We start from the raw sequence: 25,895 nt of genomic DNA on the forward strand, positions 1-25,895 counted from the left end.
GTGTGTGTGTGTGTGTGTGTGTGTGTGTGTGTGTGTGTGTGTGTGTGTGTGTGTGTGTGTGTGTGTGTGTGTGTGTGTGTGTGTGCGTGCGGGATGCGGGAAAATAAAATGATTCGCGGGACTCCCGCAATATAGAAATATCTAAACATAAAATATCTAACAATAAATAAAAAATGTTATTCATCTATTGCACAAAAGCAGCAAGAACAACATATGATTAGTAAGAGCAAGAATAGGCAGTTTCGATTTAAAACTTGTTTGCAGCATGAGCATGTAGCCATCTGTTGATTTTTGGAACGCATCGCCAATCAATGGTGTTAAAGATATAATTCACTCACTGCTCAAAAGTTTTGAACAGTGCTGAATATTGCGTGCTTACGAATCACAACACACGTAGACCTTTATGAAAGATTAATTGTGCATAATTTCCATTGTGTTATAAGAGCTTTATGAGATCGCGTATGCACGGATGCACGCAGTAGTCATGCTTTTTTGTTAAGAATAACAGTTTTTTTGTGTAAGAAAAAAAAAATGTAACTAGTAATATAACTAGTAATATAACTAGTTACTTTCTCCAGGGAGTAATAAAGTAAAGTAAGGCATTACTATTTTTGAGAGTAATATGTAATATGTAATATATTACTTTTTTGAGTAACTAACCCCAACACTGGTCACAATACATGGCCCCGTTCATCCTCTCCTTAATAGAGTGCAGTCGTCCTGTCCCCTGTGCAGAAAAACACCCCCAGAGCATGATGCTTCCAGCCCCATGCTTCACTGTAGGTATGGTATTATTGGGATGATACTCGTCATTCTTCTTCCTCCAAACACGGCGAATGGAGTTAAGATCAAAAAGTTCTACTTTGGTCTCATCTGACCACAGGACTTTCTCCCATGACTCCTCTGGATCATCCAGATGGTCCCTGGCAAACTTCAGACGGGCCTGGACATGGGCTGACTTAAGCAGGGGAACCTTCCAGGCGATACAAGACTTTAAACCATGACGTCTTAGTGTATTACTGATAGTAGCCTTGGAAACGATGGTCCCAGCTCTCTTCACTGCATTGAACAGCTCCTCTTGTGTAGTTTTGGGCTGATTCTTCACCATTCTTAGCATCGATACCCCACGAGGAGAGATCTTCCATGGGGCCCCAGTCCGAGGGACATTGACAGTCATCATTAGCCTCTTCCATTTTCTGACAATTGCTCCAACAGTTGTTCTTTTTTCACCAAGCTGCTTGGCAATTGCCCCGTAGCCCTTTCCAGCTTTGAGAAGGTCTACAATTTTGTCTCTCGTGTCTTTTGTCAGCTCTTTGGTTTTGCCCATGTTGCTACTTAGACTTTGGCTGATTGTGGGGTGCACAGGTGTCTTTATGGCAGCTAACGACCTCAAACAGATGCTACTAATTTAGAATCATGAGCAGAGTGTAGCTGGACTATTTAAAAGCAAAATAACCGGTCTTTGAGGGTCAGAAATCTGGCTGATAAGCAAGTGATCAAATACTTATTTGACACAGTAATTCACAAATAAATTGTTAAAAAAAAAAAAAAATCATACAATGTGATTTCCGGATTTTTATTTTTAGATTGTGTCTCTCACATTGGAAATGCACCTACGCTGAAAATTGTAGACCCCTCCATGATTTCTAAGTAAGAGAACTTGCAAAATCACAGGGTGATCAAATACTTATTGACTTATATATACACACACACACATACTCGATTCAAGTACTGTTGTGTCTTTATGAACTTTTTGAAGCATCAAAATGTTTTGATTGCATGATCTTTCAATGGAGGGACAGCAATCGCTCAGGTTTCATTAAAAGCACTTTCATTTGTGTTTAGAAGATGACTGAAACTCTTAACTCCTAACGACATAAGGGAGAGTCAATGATAAAATTTTCATTTTTGTTAAATCATCCCTTGCCGTGAATCGTGTGCTTCTCACCGTGTGTTTGGGATGGCCTCCCAGCTGACTGGAGAGATGAGCTGAATGGAGAATGCTTCCTGCTGAGGGTGTATGTAGCGCTCATCTGAAAGAACAATCAAACCATTAAACACCCCATAAAAATCAGACTCATTCACTTAATCCATAAGCACATCCAAACAGTGTCCGACCTCTTTCGATAGTCTCAAACTCCTTTTCCTCTCCAGTCATTCTGGGGATGCGAGTGCACTGCTCTTTAACACTGGTGCACACCGCATACACCTGAAACACATGATTGATCACTGCCCACATTTACACAGCAACACTTATTTAAAGGTACAGTACCAAAAAAAGTGAAAAATCTATGTTTAACAACAGAACAATACACTGAACACACCGTACTTTAGTCCTCACAGCCTCATATTCATTACCGTCAAAATTAAATATTCCGAATCCCTTATCCATTCTGAAAGTGACGTCACATTAAAGAGTGACGGAAAAAACTCAACTGATTTCTATTGTATTTTTTGTCTATACGATTGAAGTCAATGAGAACCAAAACTGTTTGGAGGGATCGTACAGATACTGTAAAATGAAATTTCAGGACTTTCAAATGCTACTTTTTTGATTTTCAAGGACTTTGATTAGAGATTTTACTTATAGAACAACGTCTTCCATTTCAAATTCTAAAAAAAGAGAAATGGATAAATAAAAATATACTAATGAAAAATGGCAAAAATAGAGTGAAGTACATTGGAAGCATTACTACTAAAATATTACAAAGTATACTACACTTTTACTAAAGTAATACCACTTTTATTTGTCTTAAGGGATTGTGTTTGTATATACTTTCTTTCTTTTTGTTTGTATAACTGTACTGTATTAATGGTTTGATGTCTTCTAACGTTTAAAGGGATAGTTCACCCAAAAATGAAAATTTGATGTTTAACTGTTTACCCCCAGGGCATCCAAGATGTAGGTGACTTTGTTTCTTCAGAAGGACACAAACAAAGATTTTTAACGAAAACCGGTGCAGTCTGCCAGCCAAATAATGTGAGTGGATGGGCACCAGACTTTTAAAAGTAAAAAAAAACAAAAAAACATGCACAGACAAATCCAAATTACACCCTGTGACTCGTGACGATACATTGATGTCCTAAGACACGAAACGATCATTTTTTTGTGAGAAACTGAACAGTATTTATATCATTTTTTACCTTTGATACACAGCCACGTCCATCTGTCCTGAGCACGAGTTTAGCGTCCGGCTTGTGACATGTGAACGCGCTTCTGGTGTAGTATACGCAAACACCGTAAGGAGAAATTGGTGGAGAGTCCCGGATGAGTTTGCGCAAGCAAACGTAATCTTTTAGCTTTAAATCGGTTTGAACAATCAGGATAAGCGCAAGTAATTACCATTTTGAATAGCCGCTATACCCACAATCTCTGTGCACTGTGTAAACAATGAGTGTCGTATACATGCGACAGATCGCTTCCGGTGTTTGCGTAAACTACGCCAGAGTGCGTTCACATGTCACGAGCCGGACGCTAAACGCGTGCTCAGGACAGATGGACGTGGCTGTGTATCAAAGGTAAAAAAATTATATAAATACTGTTCAGTTTCTCACAAAAAACCATCGTTTCGTGTCTTAGGACATCAATGTATCGTTACGAGTCGCAGGTGTAATTTGGATTATTCTGTGTATGTTTTTTTTTACTTTTAAAGGTCTAGTGCCCATCCACGTCCATTATTTGGCTGACAGACTGCACCGGTTTTTGTTAAAAATCTTTGTTTGTGTTCTACTGAAGAAACAAAGTCACCTACATCTTGGATGCCCTGGGGGTAAGCAGATAAGCATCAAATTTTCATTTTGGGGTGAACTATCCCTTTAAGAAAGCAAATCAGAAAGAAAAAAAAAAAAAACTGCGAAATCACTCTGAAATCCTGATGGGAAATTTATCAAAATCCCGATCTGAATCAAATGATTCGCGACTCCGCATCGAAGTCCCGATCTGGGGAAAATCAGGCCAAAAATTCCTGTAGTGTATACCAGGCTTAAGTAAATAAAAGAATTTTCAGTTTTGGGTAAACTGATCTCTTTAAGGTTATATAAATGTTTAAAAAGCGTCAAGAACAACTAAACTACTACATGCAGTGAACCGATTTTCTGTCCATAGCATGTGCATTACCTTGGATTCCACATGGTACGACACATAGTGGACGGTACATCTGAGTGGGATCTTGCGGACAGGCCAGGGAGCATCGTATGAAAGGTATGTGGGTAACACACTGATCCTCAGCTCACCCTAAACCAACAAACACACTAGAGTTACTGCTTTAACCTGTCAAGGTTATCTTCTTAAGATATCTTTATACATATAAGAATGAATAACTAATTTTTAGATTTTGAGAAGTTATTTTACGTCAATAGTAAATGCCAGTGTAAATTTTACGACTTGTCTGTACCTGTTTGTTGAAGTAGAGGAATCCTTTGGGACAGTTGATATTGTGAAAGGGAGAGAAGGACTCGATGGCTCCGTCTATTGTCATTGGGTGAAGACGCATCGCCCCACGAGAGGTCACCAGCATCCAGTGAGGAGATGGCCCACAGATAAACACCTGAAAAACAAACAATGCCGACATTTATGTAGTGCTTCTCTTACAAAATTAAACCTGGCCTCAGAAAAGAATATTGTGCCGATATCTTACTTGATAACTTGACAACTAAGACTGTTAAAATAATAAAATATTGAAATAAAATATTCTTAAGTTTTTCATCTAATATTTATAAATAAATAATTAGGTGATGAGAAATGCTGCTTGACAACTACCTGAAATAAAAAGGAGCACTAAAATTACAAAAATTGAGGCCGAAATAAAATAAAGCTAAATAGAAATATTAAAAAAATGACAACAGCAAATAATAAAGTTACTAATGCCTAAAATAAAAACTAGAATTAAGACAAAAAAAATGTACTATATAATAGTATAATAAATACTACTATTATAACCCTACTTGTCAAACATTAAATGTTTCACAAAACCGGTTTATACACTGCTAATTATGCTTTTCTTACTTAGATTTTTTTGTCCTGTTTCCAGCCAAAATATCTAAAATTTCTTAAATCAAGAAGGATTTTCTAGACGAGAAAAAATGTCTTGTTTTCCGAAAAAACAAGTCAAAATTATGCGCATTTTGCTTGAAACAAGCTAAATAATCTGCCAATGGGGTAATAGAAAAAGACTTGTTTTTTGTTTGAAATAAGATTTTTATCTTACCCCATTGGCAGATTATTTAGCTTGTTATTTTGACAAGAAAATGATTTGCACTTGTCTAGAAAATCCTTCTTGATTTAAGAATTTGTAGATAGTTTGGCTGGAAACGAGACAGAAAAAAATCTAATTAAGAAAAGCATTTTTTTGCAGTGTAAAAATTAAAATACAAGTTTACAATTAAAAAAAACAATAGAAATAAAATCTTAATAACAGATGAAAACTTAGATGAAAAATTAGAAATTCTGCTTTGACAACTAAGAAAAATAAAATAGGTTTAAGTTGAAGTAGCAAAATTACTTAAATTAAGACTAAAATAAAAATAAAACTAAACAGAAATATTAAAATAATAATAATTTAAATGACAAATGCACAAAATTAGTTAATTTTCAAAATAAAAAATAAAAGCTAAAAATTAAAATATTTAATATAGCATATCATAATAAAAATACTATAATAGTATAGAAATACACTAAAATAACCCTGATTGCCAGATATTTAATGGTTGACAGAATCAGTTTAAGTATAAAATATTCAAGGTGTGTTCACAATGTAACGTCATGAACAAGTGTATCCAAAATAAATAAATAAATAAACAAACATGATCAGAAATCTACATTTGACTTTTCATACTAAGTCACATATAGACGTACCCCGGAGTATCCTGAGATGTCCTGGAAGTATCTGAATCTGGCCACTCGACCCTTGACCCCCAGCGTCTCCTCTCCTTGACCCTCAGTCTTCTTGTCCTTCCTCATTTTGGTCTTCTTCTCTCTGTAGTTAATGTTATGAGGCATCTGACAGGAAGAGAACAAAGCCAGCACTTACCATCATTCAAACTTTAGAGTAAACATCCTGTGGAAGGTATTTAGCAGGGGTTTCCAAACTCTGTCTTGGATGGCCGGTGTCCTGCAGAATTTAGCTCAAACACACCTGTCTTAACACACCTGCTTGGAAGTTACAAGTATGCTTAGTAAGATCTTAGATGATTCATGTGTGTTTAATTAGGGTCAGACCTAAACTCTGCAGAACAGTGGCCTTACAGGATCGAGGTTGGAAACCCCTGGTATGTAGTGTCAGTTCGTACCTTCTTGAAGCGCACTTTCAGGTTGCTCTGAGCTTGCTGCTGATCATATGGAAAGGCCTCATAAATTAGAAGCTCCTGATCAATGTGTGCCTGTTAGGATTTGATTAAAATAAATCGTTAAAAAACAAAACCTGGTAGACTACAATCGATTCATCCAGAGTAGCACGGAGGCTCCAGTGATGAACTCACCAGCAGGTAAGGACGGCTGTGGTTGTATCCTAAAGACACGAGAGCAACTTCTTTGACCAATGGGATTTCTCCCTGCCTTGTCACTTCCTCCTTTTTGAGCTCCCCTTGAGTGGCCGATTGGCTAGCAGAGCTGTCAACCAAAACACGCTGACCAACTGGGAAATTTTTCACCAGGAAAACCAGGCGCCAATCGGGAAGCTGGTAGATCTGATTAATGCACAATAATAAAAACAATAACATCAGATTATGTTTTACATGTGCTATATGGAAGCTTATATCATGAACTGAATAACCAAATAGCACCTAATGAATAAGATTAGTCACATCACGTTAGTGATTAGTACATAAATAATGTATGCATTCATACTAACAAACTCAATATACTTCATAAAGGTAGTTTAAGGATAGTTTTGAATAAACTGAGGGTTTATAAAGGTTGATAGGCTTCTCATTTGTGGATTTTCGGGTAAATTAGATGGGTTTTAGGCTTATATTAAGGGAATGTTTAATATTAAATATTAAATATTAAATCATTAAACATTTCAGTACTTCTCAAAAGTTTGGAAACAATATAAATTTATAATGTTTTTAAAGAGGTCTCTTATGCTAACCCAAGCTGCTTTATGTGCTCATTTTATTACAATTTAATTACAAACGAATTTCTACTGCGCAGACTCTGGATCCAAACGAACCTCTACTGCGCAGACTCTGGCTCCAAACGAATCTCTACTGCGCAGACTCTGGCTCCAAACGAATCACTACTGCGCAGACTCTGGCTCCAAACGAACCTCTACTGCACAGACTCTGGATCCAAACGAACCTCTACTCCGCAGACTCTGGATCCAAACGAACCTCTACTGCGGAGACTCTGGCTCCAAACGAATCTCTACTGCGCAGACTCTGGCTCCAAACGAATCTCTACTGCGCAGACTCTGGCTCCAAACGAACCTCTACTCCGCAGACTCTGGATCCAAACGAACCTCTACTCCGCAGACTCTGGATCCAAACAAACCTCTACTGCGGAGACTCTGGCTCCAAACGAATCTCTACTGCGCAGACTCTGGCTCCAAACAAACCTCTACTGCGGAGACTCTGGCTCCAAACGAATCTCTACTGCGCAGACTCTGGCTCCAAACGAATCACTACTCTGCAGACTCTGGATCCAAACAAACCTCTACTGCGGAGACTCTGGCTCCAAACGAATCTCTACTGCGCAGACTCTGGCTCCAAACGAACCTCTACTGCGCAGACTCCGGATCCAAACAAACCTCTACTGCGGAGACTCTGGATCCAAACGAACCTCTACTCCGCAGACTCTGGATCCAAACAAACCTCTACTGCGGAGACTCTGGCTCCAAACGAACCTCTACTGCGCAGACTCTGGCTCCAAACAAACCTCTACTGCGGAGACTCTGGCTCCAAACGAATCTCTACTGCGCAGACTCTGGCTCCAAACAAACCTCTACTGCGGAGACTCTGGCTCCAAACGAACCTCTACTGCGCAGACTCTGGATCCAAACAAACCTCTACTGCGGAGACTCTGGCTCCAAACGAATCTCTACTGCGCAGACTCTGGATCCAAACAAACCTCTACTGCGGGGACTCTGGCTCCAAACGAACCTCTACTGCGGAGACTCTGGCTCCAAACGAATCTCTACTGCGCAGACTCTGGCTCCAAACAAACCTCTACTGCGGAGACTCTGGATCCAAACAAACCTCTACTGCGGAGACTCTGGCTCCAAACGAATCTCTACTGCGCAGACTCTGGCTCCAAACGAATCTCTACTGCGCAGACTCTGGATCCAAACAAACCTCTACTGCGGAGACTCTGGCTCCAAACGAACCTCTACTGCGCAGACTCTGGATCCAAACAAACCTCTACTGCGGAGACTCTGGATCCAAACAAACCTCTACTGCGGAGACTCTGGCTCCAAACGAATCTCTACTGCGGAGACTCTGGCTCCAAACGAATCTCTACTGCGCAGACTCTGGATCCAAACAAACCTCTACTGCGGAGACTCTGGCTCCAAACGAACCTCTACTGCGCAGACTCTGGATCCAAACAAACCTCTACTGCGGAGACTCTGGCTCCAAACGAATCTCTACTGTGCAGACTCTGGCTCCAAACGAATCTCTACTGCGCAGACTCTGGCTCCAAACAAACCTCTACTGCGCAGACTCTGGATCCAAACAAACCTCTACTGCGGAGACTCTGGCTCCAAACGAATCTCTACTGCGCAGACTCTGGCTCCAAACGAATCTCTACTGCGCAGACTCTGGATCCAAACAAACCTCTACTGCGGAGACTCTGGCTCCAAACGAACCTCTACTGCGCAGACTCTGGATCCAAACAAACCTCTACTGCGGAGACTCTGGCTCCAAACGAATCTCTACTGCGCAGACTCTGGCTCCAAACAAACCTCTACTGCGGAGACTCTGGCTCCAAACGAACCTCTACTGCGCAGACTCTGGATCCAAACAAACCTCTACTGCGGAGACTCTGGCTCCAAACGAATCTCTACTGCGCAGACTCTGGATCCAAACAAACCTCTACTGCGGGGACTCTGGCTCCAAACGAACCTCTACTGCGGAGACTCTGGCTCCAAACGAATCTCTACTGCGCAGACTCTGGCTCCAAACAAACCTCTACTGCGGAGACTCTGGATCCAAACAAACCTCTACTGCGGAGACTCTGGCTCCAAACGAATCTCTACTGCGCAGACTCTGGCTCCAAACGAATCTCTACTGCGCAGACTCTGGATCCAAACAAACCTCTACTGCGGAGACTCTGGCTCCAAACGAACCTCTACTGCGCAGACTCTGGATCCAAACAAACCTCTACTGCGGAGACTCTGGATCCAAACAAACCTCTACTGCGGAGACTCTGGCTCCAAACGAATCTCTACTCCGCAGACTCTGGATCCAAACAAACCTCTACTGCGGAGACTCTGGCTCCAAACGAATCTCTACTGCGCAGACTCTGGCTCCAAACGAATCACTACTCTGCAGACTCTGGATCCAAACAAACCTCTACTGCGCAGACTCTGGATCCAAACGAACCTCTACTGCGCAGACTCTGGATCCAAACAAACCTCTACTGCGGAGACTCTGGCTCCAAACGAATCTCTACTGCGCAGACTCTGGATCCAAACAAACCTCTACTGCGGAGACTCTGGCTCCAAACGAATCACTACTCTGCAGACTCTGGATCCAAACAAACCTCTACTGCGCAGACTCTGGATCCAAACGAACCTCTACTCCGCAGACTCTGGATCCAAACAAACCTCTACTGCGGAGACTCTGGCTCCAAACGAATCTCTACTGCGCAGACTCTGGATCCAAACAAACCTCTACTGCGGAGACTCTGGCTCCAAACGAATCTCTACTGCGCAGACTCTGGCTCCAAACGAATCACTACTCTGCAGACTCTGGATCCAAACAAACCTCTACTGCGCAGACTCTGGATCCAAACGAACCTCTACTGCGCAGACTCTGGATCCAAAACAACCTCTACTCCGCAGACTCTGGATCCAAACAAACCTCTACTGCGGAGACTCTGGCTCCAAACGAATCTCTACTGCGCAGACTCTGGCTCCAAACGAATCTCTACTGCGCAGACTCTGGCTCCAAACGAATCTCTACTGCGCAGACTCTGGCTCCAAACGAATCTCTACTGCGCAGACTCTGGCTCCAAACGAATCTCTACTGCGCAGACTCTGGCTCCAAACTAACCTCTACTGCGCAGACTCTGGATCCAAACGAACCTCTACTCCGCAGACTCTGGATCCAAACAAACCTCTACTGCGGAGACTCTGGCTCCAAATGAATCTCTACTCCGCAGACTCTGGCTCCAAACGAACCTCTACTCCGCAGACTCTGGCTCCAAACGAACCTCTACTCCGCAGACTCTGGCTCCAAACGAATCTCTACTGTGCAGACTCTGGCTCCAAAGGAATCTCTACTGCGCAGACTCTGGCTCCAAACGAACCTCTACTGCGCAGACTCTGGCTCCAAACGAACCTCTACTGCGCAGACTCTGGCTCCAAACGAACCTCTACTCCGCAGACTCTGGATCCAAACGAACCTCTACTCCGCAGACTCTGGATCCAAACGAACCTCTACTCCGCAGACTCTGGATCCAAACGAACCTCTACTCCGCAGACTCTGGATCCAAACAAACCTCTACTGCGGAGACTCTGGCTCCAAACGAATCTCTACTGCGCAGACTCTGGCTCCAAACGAATCTCTACTGCGCAGACTCTGGCTCCAAACGAACCTCTACTGCGCAGACTCTGGATCCAAATAAAACCTCTACTGCGCAGACTCTGGATCCAAAGGAACCTCTACTGCGCAGACTCTGGCTCCAAAGGAACCTCTACTGCGCAGACTCTGGATACAAAGGAATCTCTACTCCGCAGACTCTGGATACAAAGGAATCTCTACTCCGCAGACTCTGGATCCAAAGGAACCTCTACTGCGCAGACTCTGGCTCCAAACGAATCTCTACTGCGCAGACTCTGGCTCCAAACGAACCTCTACTCCGCAGACTCTGGCTCCAAACGAACCTCTACTCCGCAGACTCTGGATCCAAACGAACCTCTACTCCGCAGACTCTGGATCCAAACAAACCTCTACTGCGGAGACTCTGGCTCCAAACTAATCTCTACTGCGCAGACTCTGGCTCCAAACGAATCACTACTCTGCAGACTCTGGATCCAAACAAACCTCTACTGTGCAGACTCTGGATCCAAACGAATCTCTACTCCGCAGACTCTGGATCCAAAGGAATCTCTACTGTGCAGACTCTGGCTCCAAACGAACCTCTACTGCGCAGACTCTGGCTCCAAACGAACCTCTACTCCGCAGACTCTGGATCCAAACGAACCTCTACTCCGCAGACTCTGGATCCAAACGAACCTCTACTCCGCAGACTCTGGATCCAAACGAACCTCTACTCCGCAGACTCTGGATCCAAACGAACCTCTAATCCGCAGACTCTGGATCCAAACGAACCTCTACTGCGGAGACTCTGGCTCCAAACAAACCTCTACTGCGGAGACTCTGGCTCCAAACAAACCTCTACTGCGGAGACTCTGGCTCCAAACGAATCTCTACTGCGCAGACTCTGGCTCCAAACGAATCTCTACTGTGCAGACTCTGGCTCCAAACGAATCACTACTGCGCAGACTCTGGCTCCAAACGAACCTCTACTGCGCAGACTCTGGATCCAAACAAACCTCTACTGCGCAGACTCTGGATCCAAACAAACCTCTACTGCACAGACTCTGGCTCCAAACGAATCTCTACTGCGCAGACTCTGGCTCCAAACGAATCTCTACTGGGCAGACTCTGGATCCAAACGAATCTCTACTGCGCAGACTCTGGATCCAAACAAATCTCTACTGCGCAGACTCTGGCTCCAAACAAGCCTCTACTGCGCAGACTCTGGATCCAAACGAATTTCTACTGCGCAGACTCTGGATCCAAACAAACCTCTACTGCGCAGACTCTGGCTCCAAACGAATCTCTACTGCGCAGACTCTGGCTCCAAACGAATCTCTACTGGGCAGACTCTGGATCCAAACGAATCTCTACTGCGCAGACTCTGGCTCCAAACAAGCCTCTACTGCGCAGACTCTGGATCCAAACGAATTTCTACTGCGCAGACTCTGGATCCAAACAAATCTCTACTGCGCAGACTCTGGATCCAAACGAACCTCTACTGCGCAGACTCTGGATCCAAACGAACCTCTACTGCGCAGACTCTGGATCCAAACGAACCTCTACTGCGCAGACTCTGGCTCAAGACGAATCTCTACTGCGCAGACTCTGGCTCCAATGATGTAATTTCCCCCCAGATGGCAGCGGCCATATTGAGATGCTTTGGCTTCACTTTTCTATAGTGAAATGAAGCGGAGACAGTCCGTCCATCTTTTTTTACAGTCTATGATTGTAACACACACCAAGTTTGGTGTCAATATGCCTTTTGGATACAACCGTTATGAAGATCTAGCCTCACATCCTTTTTTTACGTGCTCTTTATCAAATTCATTCACACATTATTCAAAAATGGTTTGACTAATCAACTTTCTTTCCATAAATTTTGCCAGCATAGTCTGAAGATGATCTGAGCCAAATTTGATAAAAATCAGAGAAACTATCTAGGCTGGGTTAGATAAAGTAGGTTTTACGAGCTATTAAAAATAGTGACGAAAATAAACCTTGCGATTTTTACATTTCGGTGTTCACTTGATTCTGCATGAGCCAAGGAATCAGAGGTACGATGTTATTAACATAAATCTGAGTGCAAATTTGGACAGTTTGTGGCACTAGAGGAGTTGACTTAGAGACTCCAAACTTGCTATGGTTAATGTTGAGACTGTCTTCTACCTGTGTCCAAATTACACAACTTTCCTGCAAGCGGTTCTATGGGCTGCCATAGACTTCCAGGGTGGAAGAAGAAGAAATCTAACAGATACAATAGATGCTTGGCCCCTAAAAATAATAACACTTAATACTAAGCTAGTAGCATACATTCTTTCAACCACAAATCTGACCAAAATCCAAGCTGCTCTATCGATGATTTTTCAGTAAATCACTATGTACCTCCATGACTCCATTCTCTCTGACCAGCAAGCACCAGTGTGACGGCTCCTGTTTGCCGCCCTCTCTTCCTGTCTGAGATGAGTTCACTGCTGCAGAGGCGTGGCTGGTCTCTTCTTTACTGGGGCTGGTCAGAGGGTTTGACTCCCCGTACAGCATCTCCTCCTCATCATCCAACGCATTACTGATGGACAACAAGAGGGACAGGAAAACAGATATGAGTAAATGTCACAAGACTGCAAATAAGAGCATTTGAGTGACAGGTGTGAGTGTTACCTGATGTCATGGATGATGGTCTCCGTCTCTGATTGGGTTCTGATGCATGTTTCCTCTTTGGACAGGAAGCTGATCTTGTTCTCGGTGGTGAACATGCCACTGATGTCACGATACGCACATAACGTAATAATACGAGATAGCTGCAAAACAAAATATTGAGAATTAGTCACAATGAGAACACTTTAAAGTATTCAACAATGAAAATCTACTATTTCAGTAAAGAGAATCCAATGAGAATCACCAAAGAACATTTCTGAAGGATCATGTGACACTGAAGACTGTAGCAATGATGCTTATAATTAAGATTTATATCATAGGAATAAATAACTATTAATAACTAACTTAATTTTGATACATTTCTCATAAAGCAAGCCTTCCTACATCATTTTGCATTTCAAATAACTTGACCAAAAAAACTAATGTTTGGCGATGCACATGCATGGACTGACCGTGTGGATTTGTGGTTTCTGCAGAGCCAGGCGATGGCTCTTCCCCATGTATGAGTCGCTCTTCAACACAAACATGGTGACCACTCCCTCAGCTGTCATGATGACCACGTAGGGATCGGCCACAGAGCAGTGCACTATGGGAGAGCCCAGGTCCACAGGGATAAAATGTAGCTGCGTCACTGAGAGCAAGAAAAGACCAGATGAGACACCAGATCCATCCATTATACAGTCACACTTACATAAACACTGATCCGGTTCCTCACCTCCTTCTAGTAGTCTGATGCCCATAGGAGACACCTGGATGATGTATTTATTGTCTCCGATGTTGCCCGCGTACACAGTGGGACCCTGCGTGGCAAAACCACTGGTGTCCAGCTCCATAATTTCCTGACCCGTCTGCAGGATCTAAACACATCACAAGAGCAATGAATAGGGCCCTCTGATTTCCGCAATGTGGAAAACACGGACTGAATCACGGAATCCAGTCATAAAAAAACGGAATTTACTAAAAAATCTGGAATGTCACGGAATATGTCAAAGTTTGGATGAAATAATCAAACATAGGTCATTACACTTAAATCAAACCATGATATGGACTAATATTTGTAAAAATTAAGCTGCAAAAATACAATTTAAATATAACACATTCTGTGTGTCTGTGTGTTAATGAATGGTGCATACCAGCGGCTTTGTTTACTACACACATACCGAAGCGCTCATGACGCTCGTGGTGATCTGTTGTCTTACTAAATGAGGACATAAATACATGAAAAACATCTGCTGAGAGTCACTTCATGTCCAGTTGACCATTCTGTAAAACTAGTGTCATATCATATACACACAAAACTGTAAGCTAGACATGGCAATCCATCAAAATAAAAGACATCATGCCAAAAATATATCACTATGATTCAGTAAAAATGTACATAACCTACTACTGCTACTACTACTACTACTAAAATGAAACAAACTATATTTTTTAGGGTATAAATGAAATGACGGCAATGTTTTATGACTTAATTTGATAACTAGAATTTCTGAGGGGGAAAAAGTTCATAAGGCTATTTTAAGAATCCATTTGAATAAATTAAGTATGCATTCAATTAATCTGACATGCTAAAACACAAAATTTGATAACAATAAAACATATGGTGAGAAAATTTTAAATATTTCATAGGGCCCTAAACATGTAATTTTAGTTCAACTTTTAATAAACATGTGAAATTGTATATGTTTCGTGATTTTAATTCATTAGACATGCATACGAAAAAATAAAAAGGAAGGTGTCCAAACAATAAGAATCGACTCTAAGCATTGTGATTGGCTGAAGCATAGCCAATGAGCTCATTGCCTAGGATGACATATTAGCATGCTGCTTACTCTGCAGTATATGTATATGGTATGCCTAGAATAAGAGTGGTAGTGTGTTAATGAGAACACAGCCTTTGATTACCATGGTGGAGTCCTCTCTGCTGAGGATGAGGAAGCCGTGTTTGTTCTTGTCATCTTCCACTGTGGGCTCATGCTTCTCCTCCTCTGGACCTTCACCTTCACCCTCTGTTGGAGACTATAGACACAGGAAGTTTTGATTAAAGTTTACAGCCAAACATCAGCATGATGTGTTATTTACCATTGCATTTATCTGCATGCAATGCATAGAAAAGTAGCAGATGACTGTCACATAAATCACCTTCTCAGGTTTTTCTTCACAGTATATGACTGTCCACATGTCATGGCATCCAGGAAGTTCAAACGTTGTGACAACCTGCGGTCTGATACTTTTCTATAGAAGAGCAAAATAAATGTTTTAATATCACACAATATAACATATTTAATACATTTCAGTAATAATGGTTTACTTTAGGACTTTTTAACTGCCAGTGGAAAATATTTAGGGCCCTATAATTTCCACAATGTGGAAAACATGGACAGAATCCAGTCATAAAAACATAATTGACAGTATAATGTGGAATGTCATGGAATTTTTTCAAATTTTGGATGAATAAAACAAAAGTAGGTCAGCAAACTTAAATATAAAAAATAATATGTACTAGTGTCTGTGAATATTAAGCTGCAAAAAGACTATTTAAAAATGTTTCTGTGTATATGAATGGTTTTGTTTACTACACGCATAATGAATCATATGTGACGCTCAGTGTTTTCAGCCTCTGCCGCCTCAACATATGAGTACATAAACAAATTAAACAATCTCTACTGCTCTGAGAGTCACTTTGAGCAATTTACTTTTACATTTCTTTTGAAAAAAACTGTCATATCGTATAGAAACAGAAACTTAAAAGGTCTTTATAGCAGCCCGTCAAAATAAAAGTTTTAACTTGAAGAAACTGTAACAGAAATGTATTACTTAATGTAATAACTGTACTACTACAAAAACAATTATTATCAAAATTATATACATTTTTAGGGAATATTTACCAAAAAAAAATATTTACCAGAATGTATTCACCAGAAAAATGTAAATACACAAAAGTATTTCTAAATAAATAAATAAAATAAACAAATAATCACTTAATTAGATATGCTTTTGATTATTATAATTTGATGAAAATGGAATCCAAAAAATTAATGGAAAACACATATATATATATTTATTTCATAGGACCTTTAAAATTGTATTTTTGTTTTATGGTTTTAATTAGTTAGACATGCTTTTTGATTATTATTTTTTTCAATTTAACCAAAGTCTAAAAAATTTAAACTAAAAAAAAAAAAAAAATACACTGAAATTAAAAAAAAAAAAGAAAACATATTTGATATGGCTCTAAATATACTGTCAATACATATGTGAGACTTGTGAATATAAATATATACACAATGCCAAGACTGTAAATAGTGATTTTCTTAGAGTTTTTGTCTTGGTTCTCAGTAAAAAAAAATTAAAAAACTCATAAATCAAAAGACATTTACCCTTTTTTGAGAAATGGATTAAGTGAGTTTACGCTTAAAACCAAAAAAGAAATAGAATGAGAATGCAAATAGAGTGAGAAAAAAACTGAATAAACAGTTTAAAAAGAAAACAAATGTTATTTTTGTCCCTTTCAAATTGTTATATTCGCAGTGAAAGAAACATTGAGACACATGTTAACACAAGGTGTAAATGAAGCCTCAGTTTCATAATGAACACAATGCTTTTTGATTATTATTATTTAATTTCACCATTAAAACAAAATCTAAAAAAATAAAGCTGAAAACAAAAATCCATAGATATTAAAACGGAAAAAAAATAATTTGGGGGGAAAAATAAAACATATCTCATTTGGCCCTAAATTTATTCTCAATATATATGTGAGACTTATGAATATAAATATATACACAATTCCAAGACTGTAAATAGTGATTTTCTTACTCACTATTATTCTAGTTATATTCGCAGTGAAAGAAACATTGAGACACTGGTGTAAATGGAGCCTCAGATTCCTAATGAACACAATGGCACTCTGAAAAACAACACTGGATTCATGCATCCTGAGTGAAATGCACGAGCGGTGCATGAGCAGTGCACCTCCGCTGTATCTCGGGTGTTTTAAAGGCCTCTCCCACCATCTCTGAGGTAGCCCTGGTAAAGCCCAGACGTCACTGTAGCACTCGCAGCGGCCTGCGGCAGACGAGCCTCACCGCCACAGGACAGCGTGCTGTGTGCATCTTTACTTATAACAGACCAAGCTGTGATGCATGCACATACAGTACAAGCAGGAATGCCATGCCCATCCACAAGTACACAAACAGGAGATGCAGTGTCAAAAATAACCATACCTGCAGTACAGAGAGAGCTCCGTTCTTGCCGAATCCTGAGCACACCACCACCTCCAGATCTGGCTCTGGGTTAGTCTGAAACTGATGGAGGAATTGATATTGTATCATAATAAATTAGCAAACCAATATTTTCCCACCAAAAACTGGCTCCAGCATTCTCAAGTCAGTGGTTTAAAGGTTTAAATTTCACACTTGTCATGTTTGGTTTGATTAAAACAAACTCTGGTGCGATTGCTCTGTTAGTGTGGTTCATTTGAATAAGTGTGAACGCTGCCATATGAACCCTGGTGCGCACCAAACAAGCAGACTAAGACCGCTAAAAAGATGGGTCTCGGTCAGTTTCCAAATGATCTCTGGTGCAGTTCGATTGAAATATGAATGTGACACAGACCAAATACTTAGAAACAAACCAAAAACAGGAAGTAAATTTAGCTGCAAGCAGCGATTACGCCCAAGCTGCTGAAAGGGCTGTAGCGCAGAGCACAAAGAACAAAAACAGCAGAAACTGAATGAACATGAAAAACAGCCAGTTCAGAGTTATTGGTGAGAATGAACTTAGAATGAGCAGAAGTTAAAATGAAAATGAACGCAGCACGGACATACTCTTCTTATAAACTGTTTGAAAGTTATAAGCAAAAATGTGCATTTTTAGTATCTCACGACCCATAGGTGGCGCTGCTCCCAACTTTGGCATGGGCCGTCAGATCATGGTGTTGATGAAGGGTACCAACTTTTATTTCGATTGATCAAAGTTTGGCCAAGATACAGCCTCTGAACCAATTTTGGGTCGACTTCATTAAAGGAGTAGTTCACTTTCAGAACAAAAATGTACAGATAACATACTCACCCCCTTGTCATCCAAGATGTTCGTGTCTTTCTTTCTTCAGTCGTAAGGAAATTATGTTTTTTTTTTGAGGAAAACATTTCAGGATTTCTCTCCATATAATGGACTTCTATTGTGCCCCTGAGTTTGAACTTCCAAAATGCAGCTTCAAAGGCCTCTAAATGATCCCATCAGGATCAGGAGGAAGAAGTTGTTTTGGATAGAAATTGTCTTTTTTTTTTTTTTTTGAAAATAACTGATTGTTGTGCTAGATAAAACCCTCTTTTCCTCGGCTGTGATGGTTTAGAGCCCTTTGAAGCTGCATTTTCGAAGTTTAAACTCAGGGGCACCATAGAAGTCCATTATATGGAGAGAAATCCAGAAATGTTTTCCTCAAAAAACATATTTCCTTATGATTGAAGAAAGAAAGACATGAACATCTTGGACGAGAAGGGGGTGAGTACAATCTGTGAATTTTTGTTCTGAAAGTGAACTACTCCTTTAAGTTCACAGCATCCTAACTTTTGAACAAAGATATATTTTGAAAAACCTGTTTAGTGTATTTTGTGCAGCTCAGCCCAAATTTCAGGAAGAATTGGATCAATTCTGAAGGAGGAGTAGCAAAAAAAAATGAATACTGTACTTTTAAAAAATGGCCACTACTGTAATGGGTGGTGTCTTAATGTAAGCTACTGAATGTGATCAGCATGAAGAGAGTAATCAGGTGTACTAAGATTAATTTTTCTAGAATTAGTTGAGGACATTTAAATGTTGAATTTTTTAACTGGTGGTGGCACTATAGAGTTGGTCCTAGGGACCCCAAAGTTGGTCAGATCACTATTCATGGCCATTTGGTACCTTTACATTAGCTAGACCAGGACCAAATGTATAATTTTCCTTTTTGGTCCAGACCAAATGAACCAAACCAACCGAACTACAAGTGTGAACACAACATTACAGGTTGGCCTAAAAAATCTGTCATCACTGTAGGGAAAATAAGACATACCTCTTCAGACAGGAATGCCGGTTCTCCCATGGAAGCGCTGGCACATGGTCCTATGTTCAGTATGCTGTCACAAACCTGGACATAAACATCAAATCCAGTTGAATACATGTGTTGCATACAGGCAGCCACACTGAAAATGTATATATGAGCCCCTTGACCACAAAACCAGTCAAAAGGGTCATTTTAAAAAAAGAGATTTATACATCATCTGATGTATGGTTTGTTAGGATAGGACAATATTTTGCCCGAGATACAACTATTTGAATATCTGAAAACTGAGAGTGCAAAAAAATCAAATTATTGGGAAAATCACTTTTAAAGTTGTCCAGATAAAGTTCCCATCAATGCATATTACTAATCAAAAATTAAGTTTTGATATATTTACGGTAAGAAATGTACAAAATATCTTCATAGAACATGATCTTTACTTAATATCCTAATTATTTTTGTCATAAAAGAATAGTCTATCATTTTGACCCATACAATGTATTGTTGGCTATTGCTGCAAATATGCCTGTGCTACTTAAGGCTGGTTTTGTGGTCCAGGGTCACATTTTGTGAAGTAAATATGTTACTGAGATCAGATTAGATAGGACCTCACCTCAAATGAGTAAGTAGCCAGCTGAGTGCCTGACTGAGCCTCACTCCCGTACACCTCGATTTCATCAAGTTCGTCAGGCAGACTGGCTTTACCTGAACACAGCAACACACACTCATATATACACACACACAACACAACAGCACAAATATCTGAAACATGTACAACACTATGGTTAATTACTACCTGCCCAGTTAGCCGTGGAATCCACACGCTTCTTTTTATTTGGAGGCTCCTCCTGGAAAACAGAGATATTTATTATACAAATAAGCTTCAGATCATCTTTACAATTTTGTAAATGTGCTTAAAGGGGATATAACATCTGCAGAGATGGACAAACTACTGCTGCAGAAAGTGAACTTTAATTTTATTGAATGTGCACTTGCAGTATACTCTACAAAAGTATATTTTCTAAAAATAATATATTAATTAAATAAAAGGTCATTTAAGGAACCCTGAATATTAAGACTTGTGTGGCTTAATATAGTGTACTCCTGAAATATGTAGTAGAAAACACAAAGATTTACGTTATTTAAAAAATCTAAATAGTTTTATACACATTTTGGACTATGTGTGCGCCATTATTTCAATGACATGAAATGGTTGAGCTACTGGTGCTACCTGTTGCCATTTTTACAGCAAAATATTAATACGATACCACATTGTGTGACTTTTTGTTGTATTTTTTAGCCAAAGCGCCATAAAAGAAGCAATATACGTCCTCACTGTTTCCTAGTGAAAACAAGTGGAGAAAAGAGTGGGAAGATGCCTGTGGACAAATAAAACTTCCTAAAGACTCACGTCTTTGTTCTTTGCACTTTAGCACTGATGCCTTTGAGTCTTTTAGTAGACCACAGCTACTGAAAGAGCTTACAAACGGCAGAGACAAGAAACGCTAGATGCCATCCTGGCAGGATGTAAACATGTCATGACGCCGCAGCCACTGAAGGAGTTTCTCAGTGTGGATTTCACTCGATATCCAGAGGCATTTAGACTCCGTGTGGGGAAAATTGATAGTACGGCATTTGGTTTAAGCCTACGACTATATCCAATGAAACCTATAAGCTCTTTCAGTAGCTGTGGTCATCATATCAGTATTTTAATTTCGTAGCACCAGTAGCTCACCGAGTGCAACCATTTCATGTTAACAAAATAATGATACACCCCACAGTCCAAAATATGTCTAAAATGATGTGGATTTTTTTTCAATGTAAATCCTTCATAGGTTTTCTACTACATATTTCAGTAAGAGACATTATTTACATTATATTAAGCCACACAGTTCCAGATATGGCTACCTTACTATCTTTCTTGGCCTTGAATGTTTCAGTTGTGTTGCTGTCTATGCAGGGTCAGAAAGATATTTTTCATCAAAAATATCTCAATTTGTGTTCAGATGATGAACGAAGGTCTTACAGGTTTGCAACGACATGAGGGTAGGAGTGGCTGATATGGCAAAAAATATCATATCACAAATTTTCAGGAATATCATGATTTTATCCCTCTTTTAAAACCAAAGCCTTACAAGGTAACAAAATATAAAATGAAAAGAATGGCAGATATTTAGGGGCGAATCTGTCATTATTTTATCTTTTTTATTAAAAAATCAGAACAAGGATAGGCTACATGTTATATATACTGTACACATAATATACAAAGAAAACAAACAGTGCTTTAATTTTCAGGTACAGTAGGTGTATTTATCAGTAGCATTTAAGAAACTGAATTAACAAATATAAAAATTAAACACTATATACAGTATATACATAAATTTTGCATTGACTCTTATTAAAGCAGCTGTATTAAAGTTCTTCAGTCAAGAGCAGTAAGTGATTTTTCTTTGTTTTGTTTTATTAGCCTACCATCACCCAAAAATGACAATTCTGTCATCATTTACTCACTTTTTAAAATATAAAGCATGTTGAACATAAAACTTATTTTAAAGAATGTGGGTAATCAGCATCATGTTTAGTTCTGTTGCTTTAAGAGCTGCACGCATGTCTACAGGCGTGCTTCCTTTTTTCTCTCAACTGTTTACTTTCACTTTAAACATAACCAACTGTGTTTATATGTAATCTTTGTGTGTTTTTGACAGTATTAGTAAATCAGATGCGAAAGATAGCTTAGTCCAGTAATCAGGTGCTGTTTGACAGGCTTTTAGTGCGCGCTTCAGGTGCGTGTTCTTTAACCGGCAAGGCTTTAAAGCACATGCAAATAATGTACTTTTGTGATTGCGAATAAGTGCAGTGTCCCGTGAGTGAATGCATGTCGAGTTGCACAGTATTACAAGACAGAGGCATTTTGTAAAATGCTGTAGCATTTTTTTCAAAAGCAGATTGTGGAGACATTTTAATCATCCATGATCAAAAATCGTCATATTTCAGACCCCTACATGAGGGTGAGTAATTAATGACAGAATTTAAATTTTTAGGTGAACTAAGTAGTCTTTTCAAAAGTATGCTAAGGTGTACTTCTTTTCAGAAGGGTTCACACACCTGTTTCTCTTTCTCCTCATTTTCTTCGCACTCTTCCATTGTAGTTTCTTGCAGTTTCTCAGTGTACCTGAGCAGCAGCGAGTTGCCCAGACGCGAGCCCAAGAACAGATACCCAGCCTCCATGGTCGTCATCTGAGAGGAGAGAGATGAGGGAGTGTGTGAGTGTCTGTGAGCAAGCACAGAGTATTAGAGACTGATGCTGGCACAGCTGATCACTCACACAGGTGGACAGGACGCTGGCGGCAGCTTTATCGAAGTGAAACGCCCGCACACTCCTCATGCCATCTGTGATGAGCGTCAACACGTAACTGCACACACAAGACAAGGCACACGGTGAACAAACATGGTCAGAATCATGCGGTCACACCTATCTGGTTTGTATGCGTCATAAAAGCAAAAGATCTCACATTTCTCCTCCTTTTAGCGAGATGACCACCTTATCAGAGCTGATGAAGGATGCTTGAGAACAATCCAGAGTGATCTTTACTTCATCCTGTGACCCTGAAAAGCAAACCAGATTGAATTAGACTGAAAACTCAACAATTAGTAATCATAACTTTGTTATTTTGTGGACAGAAGGAGTCTGGAAGAACTTACTCAAGGGAAAAGCTGTGGTGCCGTTGGTCTGACTGTTGAGTGACACTCCATATGGAGGAACGCTCTGGTTTAGATATAGTAATGAATTCACAGCGAACACCACAACTCCACCTGAAGATGAAACACACAACGTTATCACACAATCAGCTTCAAGAGATGGATGCTGGGATGCTTTTAAACAGTACTGAAGTGTTAGAGTTTCATGTATGCCACTGGTTGACTGGGTTTCCTTCACTTTCCAGTTAAAATCGTCCAATTTATATACAGTGCCTTTCAAAAATATTCATACCCCTTCATTTTCTTCACATTTTGTTTTGTTGCAGCATTATGTTAAACTGCTTTAAATTAGTTGTTCCCCACATCAGTTTACACTCCATACACCATAATAATGACAAAGCAAAAACCAGATTTGCAAATTTTACAAATCTATTAAAAATAAAACACTGAAATAAGTACATTGCATAAGTATTCATACCCTTAACTCAGTACATAGTTGAAGCACCTTTACAGCCTCAAGTCTTTTTGGGTATGATGTGACAAGCTTCGCACATCTGCATTTGTCAATTATCTGCCATTCTTTGCCTCACCTTTTCACCTCTCAAGCTCTGTCAGCTTGGATGGGGGCTGGCAGACATTTTCTAGAGTCCTAGTTGTTCCAGTCGTCTTCAATTATGGATAATGCTTCTGTGAACCTTCAATACAGCAGATTTTTTTTTCTGAACTCTTCCCTAGATCATTGCCTTAACACAAGTCTGTCACTGAGCTCTACAGGCAGTTATCTTGACCTCAGGACTTGGTTTTTGCTCTTGATATGCATTTTCAGCTGTTAGACCTTTTCTGAGAGGTGTGTGCCTTTCTAAATCATACTCAAATGAATTTGTAGTAACATCAAGAAGCAATATGAATGCTCCTGAGCTAAATTTCGAGTGACCCAGAAAACGGTATGAATACTTATGCAACGGGATCTTTTCGGTTTTTTATTTTTAATAAATTTGCACAAATGTTAAAAACCTATTTTTTGCTTTGCCATTATGGAGTAGGGAGTGTAGATTGATGTGGGGAAGAAAAAAACTAATTTAAAGTAATTTAACATAAGGAAGCAACATAACAAAATGTGGAAAAAAAAAAATGAAAGGGTATAAATACTTTTGCAAGGCACTGTATGCCTACAAATACTTAACCACAACTAAAGCGATCAGGGGCCGTATTCACAATAGGGGCTAAAAGTAGCTCATAACTTGGCGATTTAGGAGAAAATCTTAAAAATAGTGGGTGTGTCATTCCTAAATTCAGGACTCCTCAATTTTTGCTCTAAGATTATTTCACAAAGCGTTTTAGCGCTATCTCCTAAATCTGTGAAACATTAGGAGTAGTGAAGAGGACTCCTAAGTCAATAAGACCAAATCCCAACTATCCTAAAATGGCTTTTGCTGGCAATCTGCCTCAGAACTTAAACTTTTTAGAAACACTCTGTATTTATTTGCACACATTTTTCCTACGCTCATTTTTTGGTTTTGGAGGTTATTCCAACTCCAAATTTTCCTTTGATTATATCCTTGTTTTCATTAACAAGTTGGGCAAGAAGTAACAGCTGTTCCTTGTGTCCAGTTTTTTTTTTTTTTTTTTTTTTACATTTGCATATCTTATCAGCCATCATTATTCTATTCTGTTAATAAAAAATGCTTTATCAGCTAATTGTTAATGAGAAGCACACATCTAAAAGGCTGACAATCAGGTGAACATATATATATAATACATATAATAATGCTTGTATGCTTGAGTTAATATTAGCTAAATTTCATGTGAAACTCATGAAAATCATATTTATACATCATTTTCATAAGTCATGAAATCTGAAAATCTGAAAGCTGAATAAATAAGCCTTATATTGATGTGTGATTAAAAGTAGGATAGAACAGTATTTGTCCAAGATACAACTACTTGAAAATCTGAGGGTGCAAAAAAAAAAAAAAAAAAAATCTAAAAAGTTGTCCAAATTAAGCTCTTAGCAATGCATATTAATAATCTGAAAGTTTTCATATATTTAGGATAGGGAAATTTACCAAATATCTTTATGGAACGTGATCTTTACTTAATATCCTAATGATTTTTGGCACAAAAGAAAAATCGACAATTTTGACCCATACAGTGTATTTTTGGTTATTGCTACTTAAGACTGGTTTTGTGATCCAGGATCACATATAGTTTAAGTCATACAGGCTCCAAAACATAAATAAATAAAAAGAGATGAAATACAGAGGAGAACTAGGGGAAAGTGTTGTGTTCAGATGAGACCAAAATCAACGCTCAACACGTAATTAGACTTTACAAGAAGAACTGGAAAGACTTATTTTTCTGATATGACTTATAAACAATCATTTATTAAGTTCAAAGAAAGTGTTTCTAATATCTATATTATGTATATTGTTCAAATAATAGAGGCTCACAAGCAGAAGGCCTGAGAAAATGGCATTATAATAAGCTAAACCAACAAAAAAATAGGATATTCACCCCTCAACAACTGTTTGTTTTCTTTTTTTAATTAATAAAATCTTAAAATGTCATTGGCCTTTTATAATGAAAATATATTTTACTAATATTTATGCTAAGTTCTAACATATTTTATTTGGTAGAATCTAAGTTGCAATATTTTTAAAATGGCGTATAATAAATAAAATTAATTATAAAATATTAGTAAAAATCCTTAATCCCTATTCCTCAAGGAATAGTCATTAATGTACCCTGAAAAACATTCAGCTCCTAAAATGACTGAATTATTATTATTATTATTATTACA

At 39.3% G+C, this 25,895-nt stretch overlaps 1 protein-coding gene across 1 annotated transcript in view; it reads right to left on the bottom strand.

The window, feature by feature from the left end:
* Window positions 1-25,895, bottom strand: part of cpsf1 (cleavage and polyadenylation specific factor 1) — a 50,546-nt gene that overhangs the window by 18,555 nt on the left and 6,096 nt on the right. Inside the window, exons 9-29 of the mRNA XM_073821610.1 lie at window positions 23,099-23,209; window positions 22,909-23,002; window positions 22,722-22,809; window positions 22,502-22,633; window positions 20,193-20,244; window positions 20,010-20,101; window positions 19,409-19,483; window positions 17,580-17,660; window positions 15,496-15,588; window positions 15,259-15,372; window positions 14,069-14,210; window positions 13,806-13,984; window positions 13,357-13,496; window positions 13,084-13,264; window positions 6,478-6,684; window positions 6,289-6,378; window positions 5,855-5,998; window positions 4,395-4,547; window positions 4,118-4,234; window positions 2,119-2,209; window positions 1,949-2,033 (exon numbers count right to left, since the gene is read on the bottom strand). Of these exons, the coding sequence (XP_073677711.1) occupies window positions 1,949-2,033; window positions 2,119-2,209; window positions 4,118-4,234; window positions 4,395-4,547; window positions 5,855-5,998; window positions 6,289-6,378; window positions 6,478-6,684; window positions 13,084-13,264; window positions 13,357-13,496; window positions 13,806-13,984; window positions 14,069-14,210; window positions 15,259-15,372; window positions 15,496-15,588; window positions 17,580-17,660; window positions 19,409-19,483; window positions 20,010-20,101; window positions 20,193-20,244; window positions 22,502-22,633; window positions 22,722-22,809; window positions 22,909-23,002; window positions 23,099-23,209 (2,461 nt within the window). The remainder of the gene's footprint in view (window positions 1-1,948; window positions 2,034-2,118; window positions 2,210-4,117; window positions 4,235-4,394; window positions 4,548-5,854; window positions 5,999-6,288; window positions 6,379-6,477; window positions 6,685-13,083; window positions 13,265-13,356; window positions 13,497-13,805; window positions 13,985-14,068; window positions 14,211-15,258; window positions 15,373-15,495; window positions 15,589-17,579; window positions 17,661-19,408; window positions 19,484-20,009; window positions 20,102-20,192; window positions 20,245-22,501; window positions 22,634-22,721; window positions 22,810-22,908; window positions 23,003-23,098; window positions 23,210-25,895) is intronic.

This window comes from Garra rufa, chromosome 17 (genome assembly GCF_049309525.1).
Source record: "Garra rufa chromosome 17, GarRuf1.0, whole genome shotgun sequence".
In the NCBI taxonomy this organism is placed as follows: Eukaryota; Metazoa; Chordata; class Actinopteri; order Cypriniformes; family Cyprinidae; genus Garra; species Garra rufa.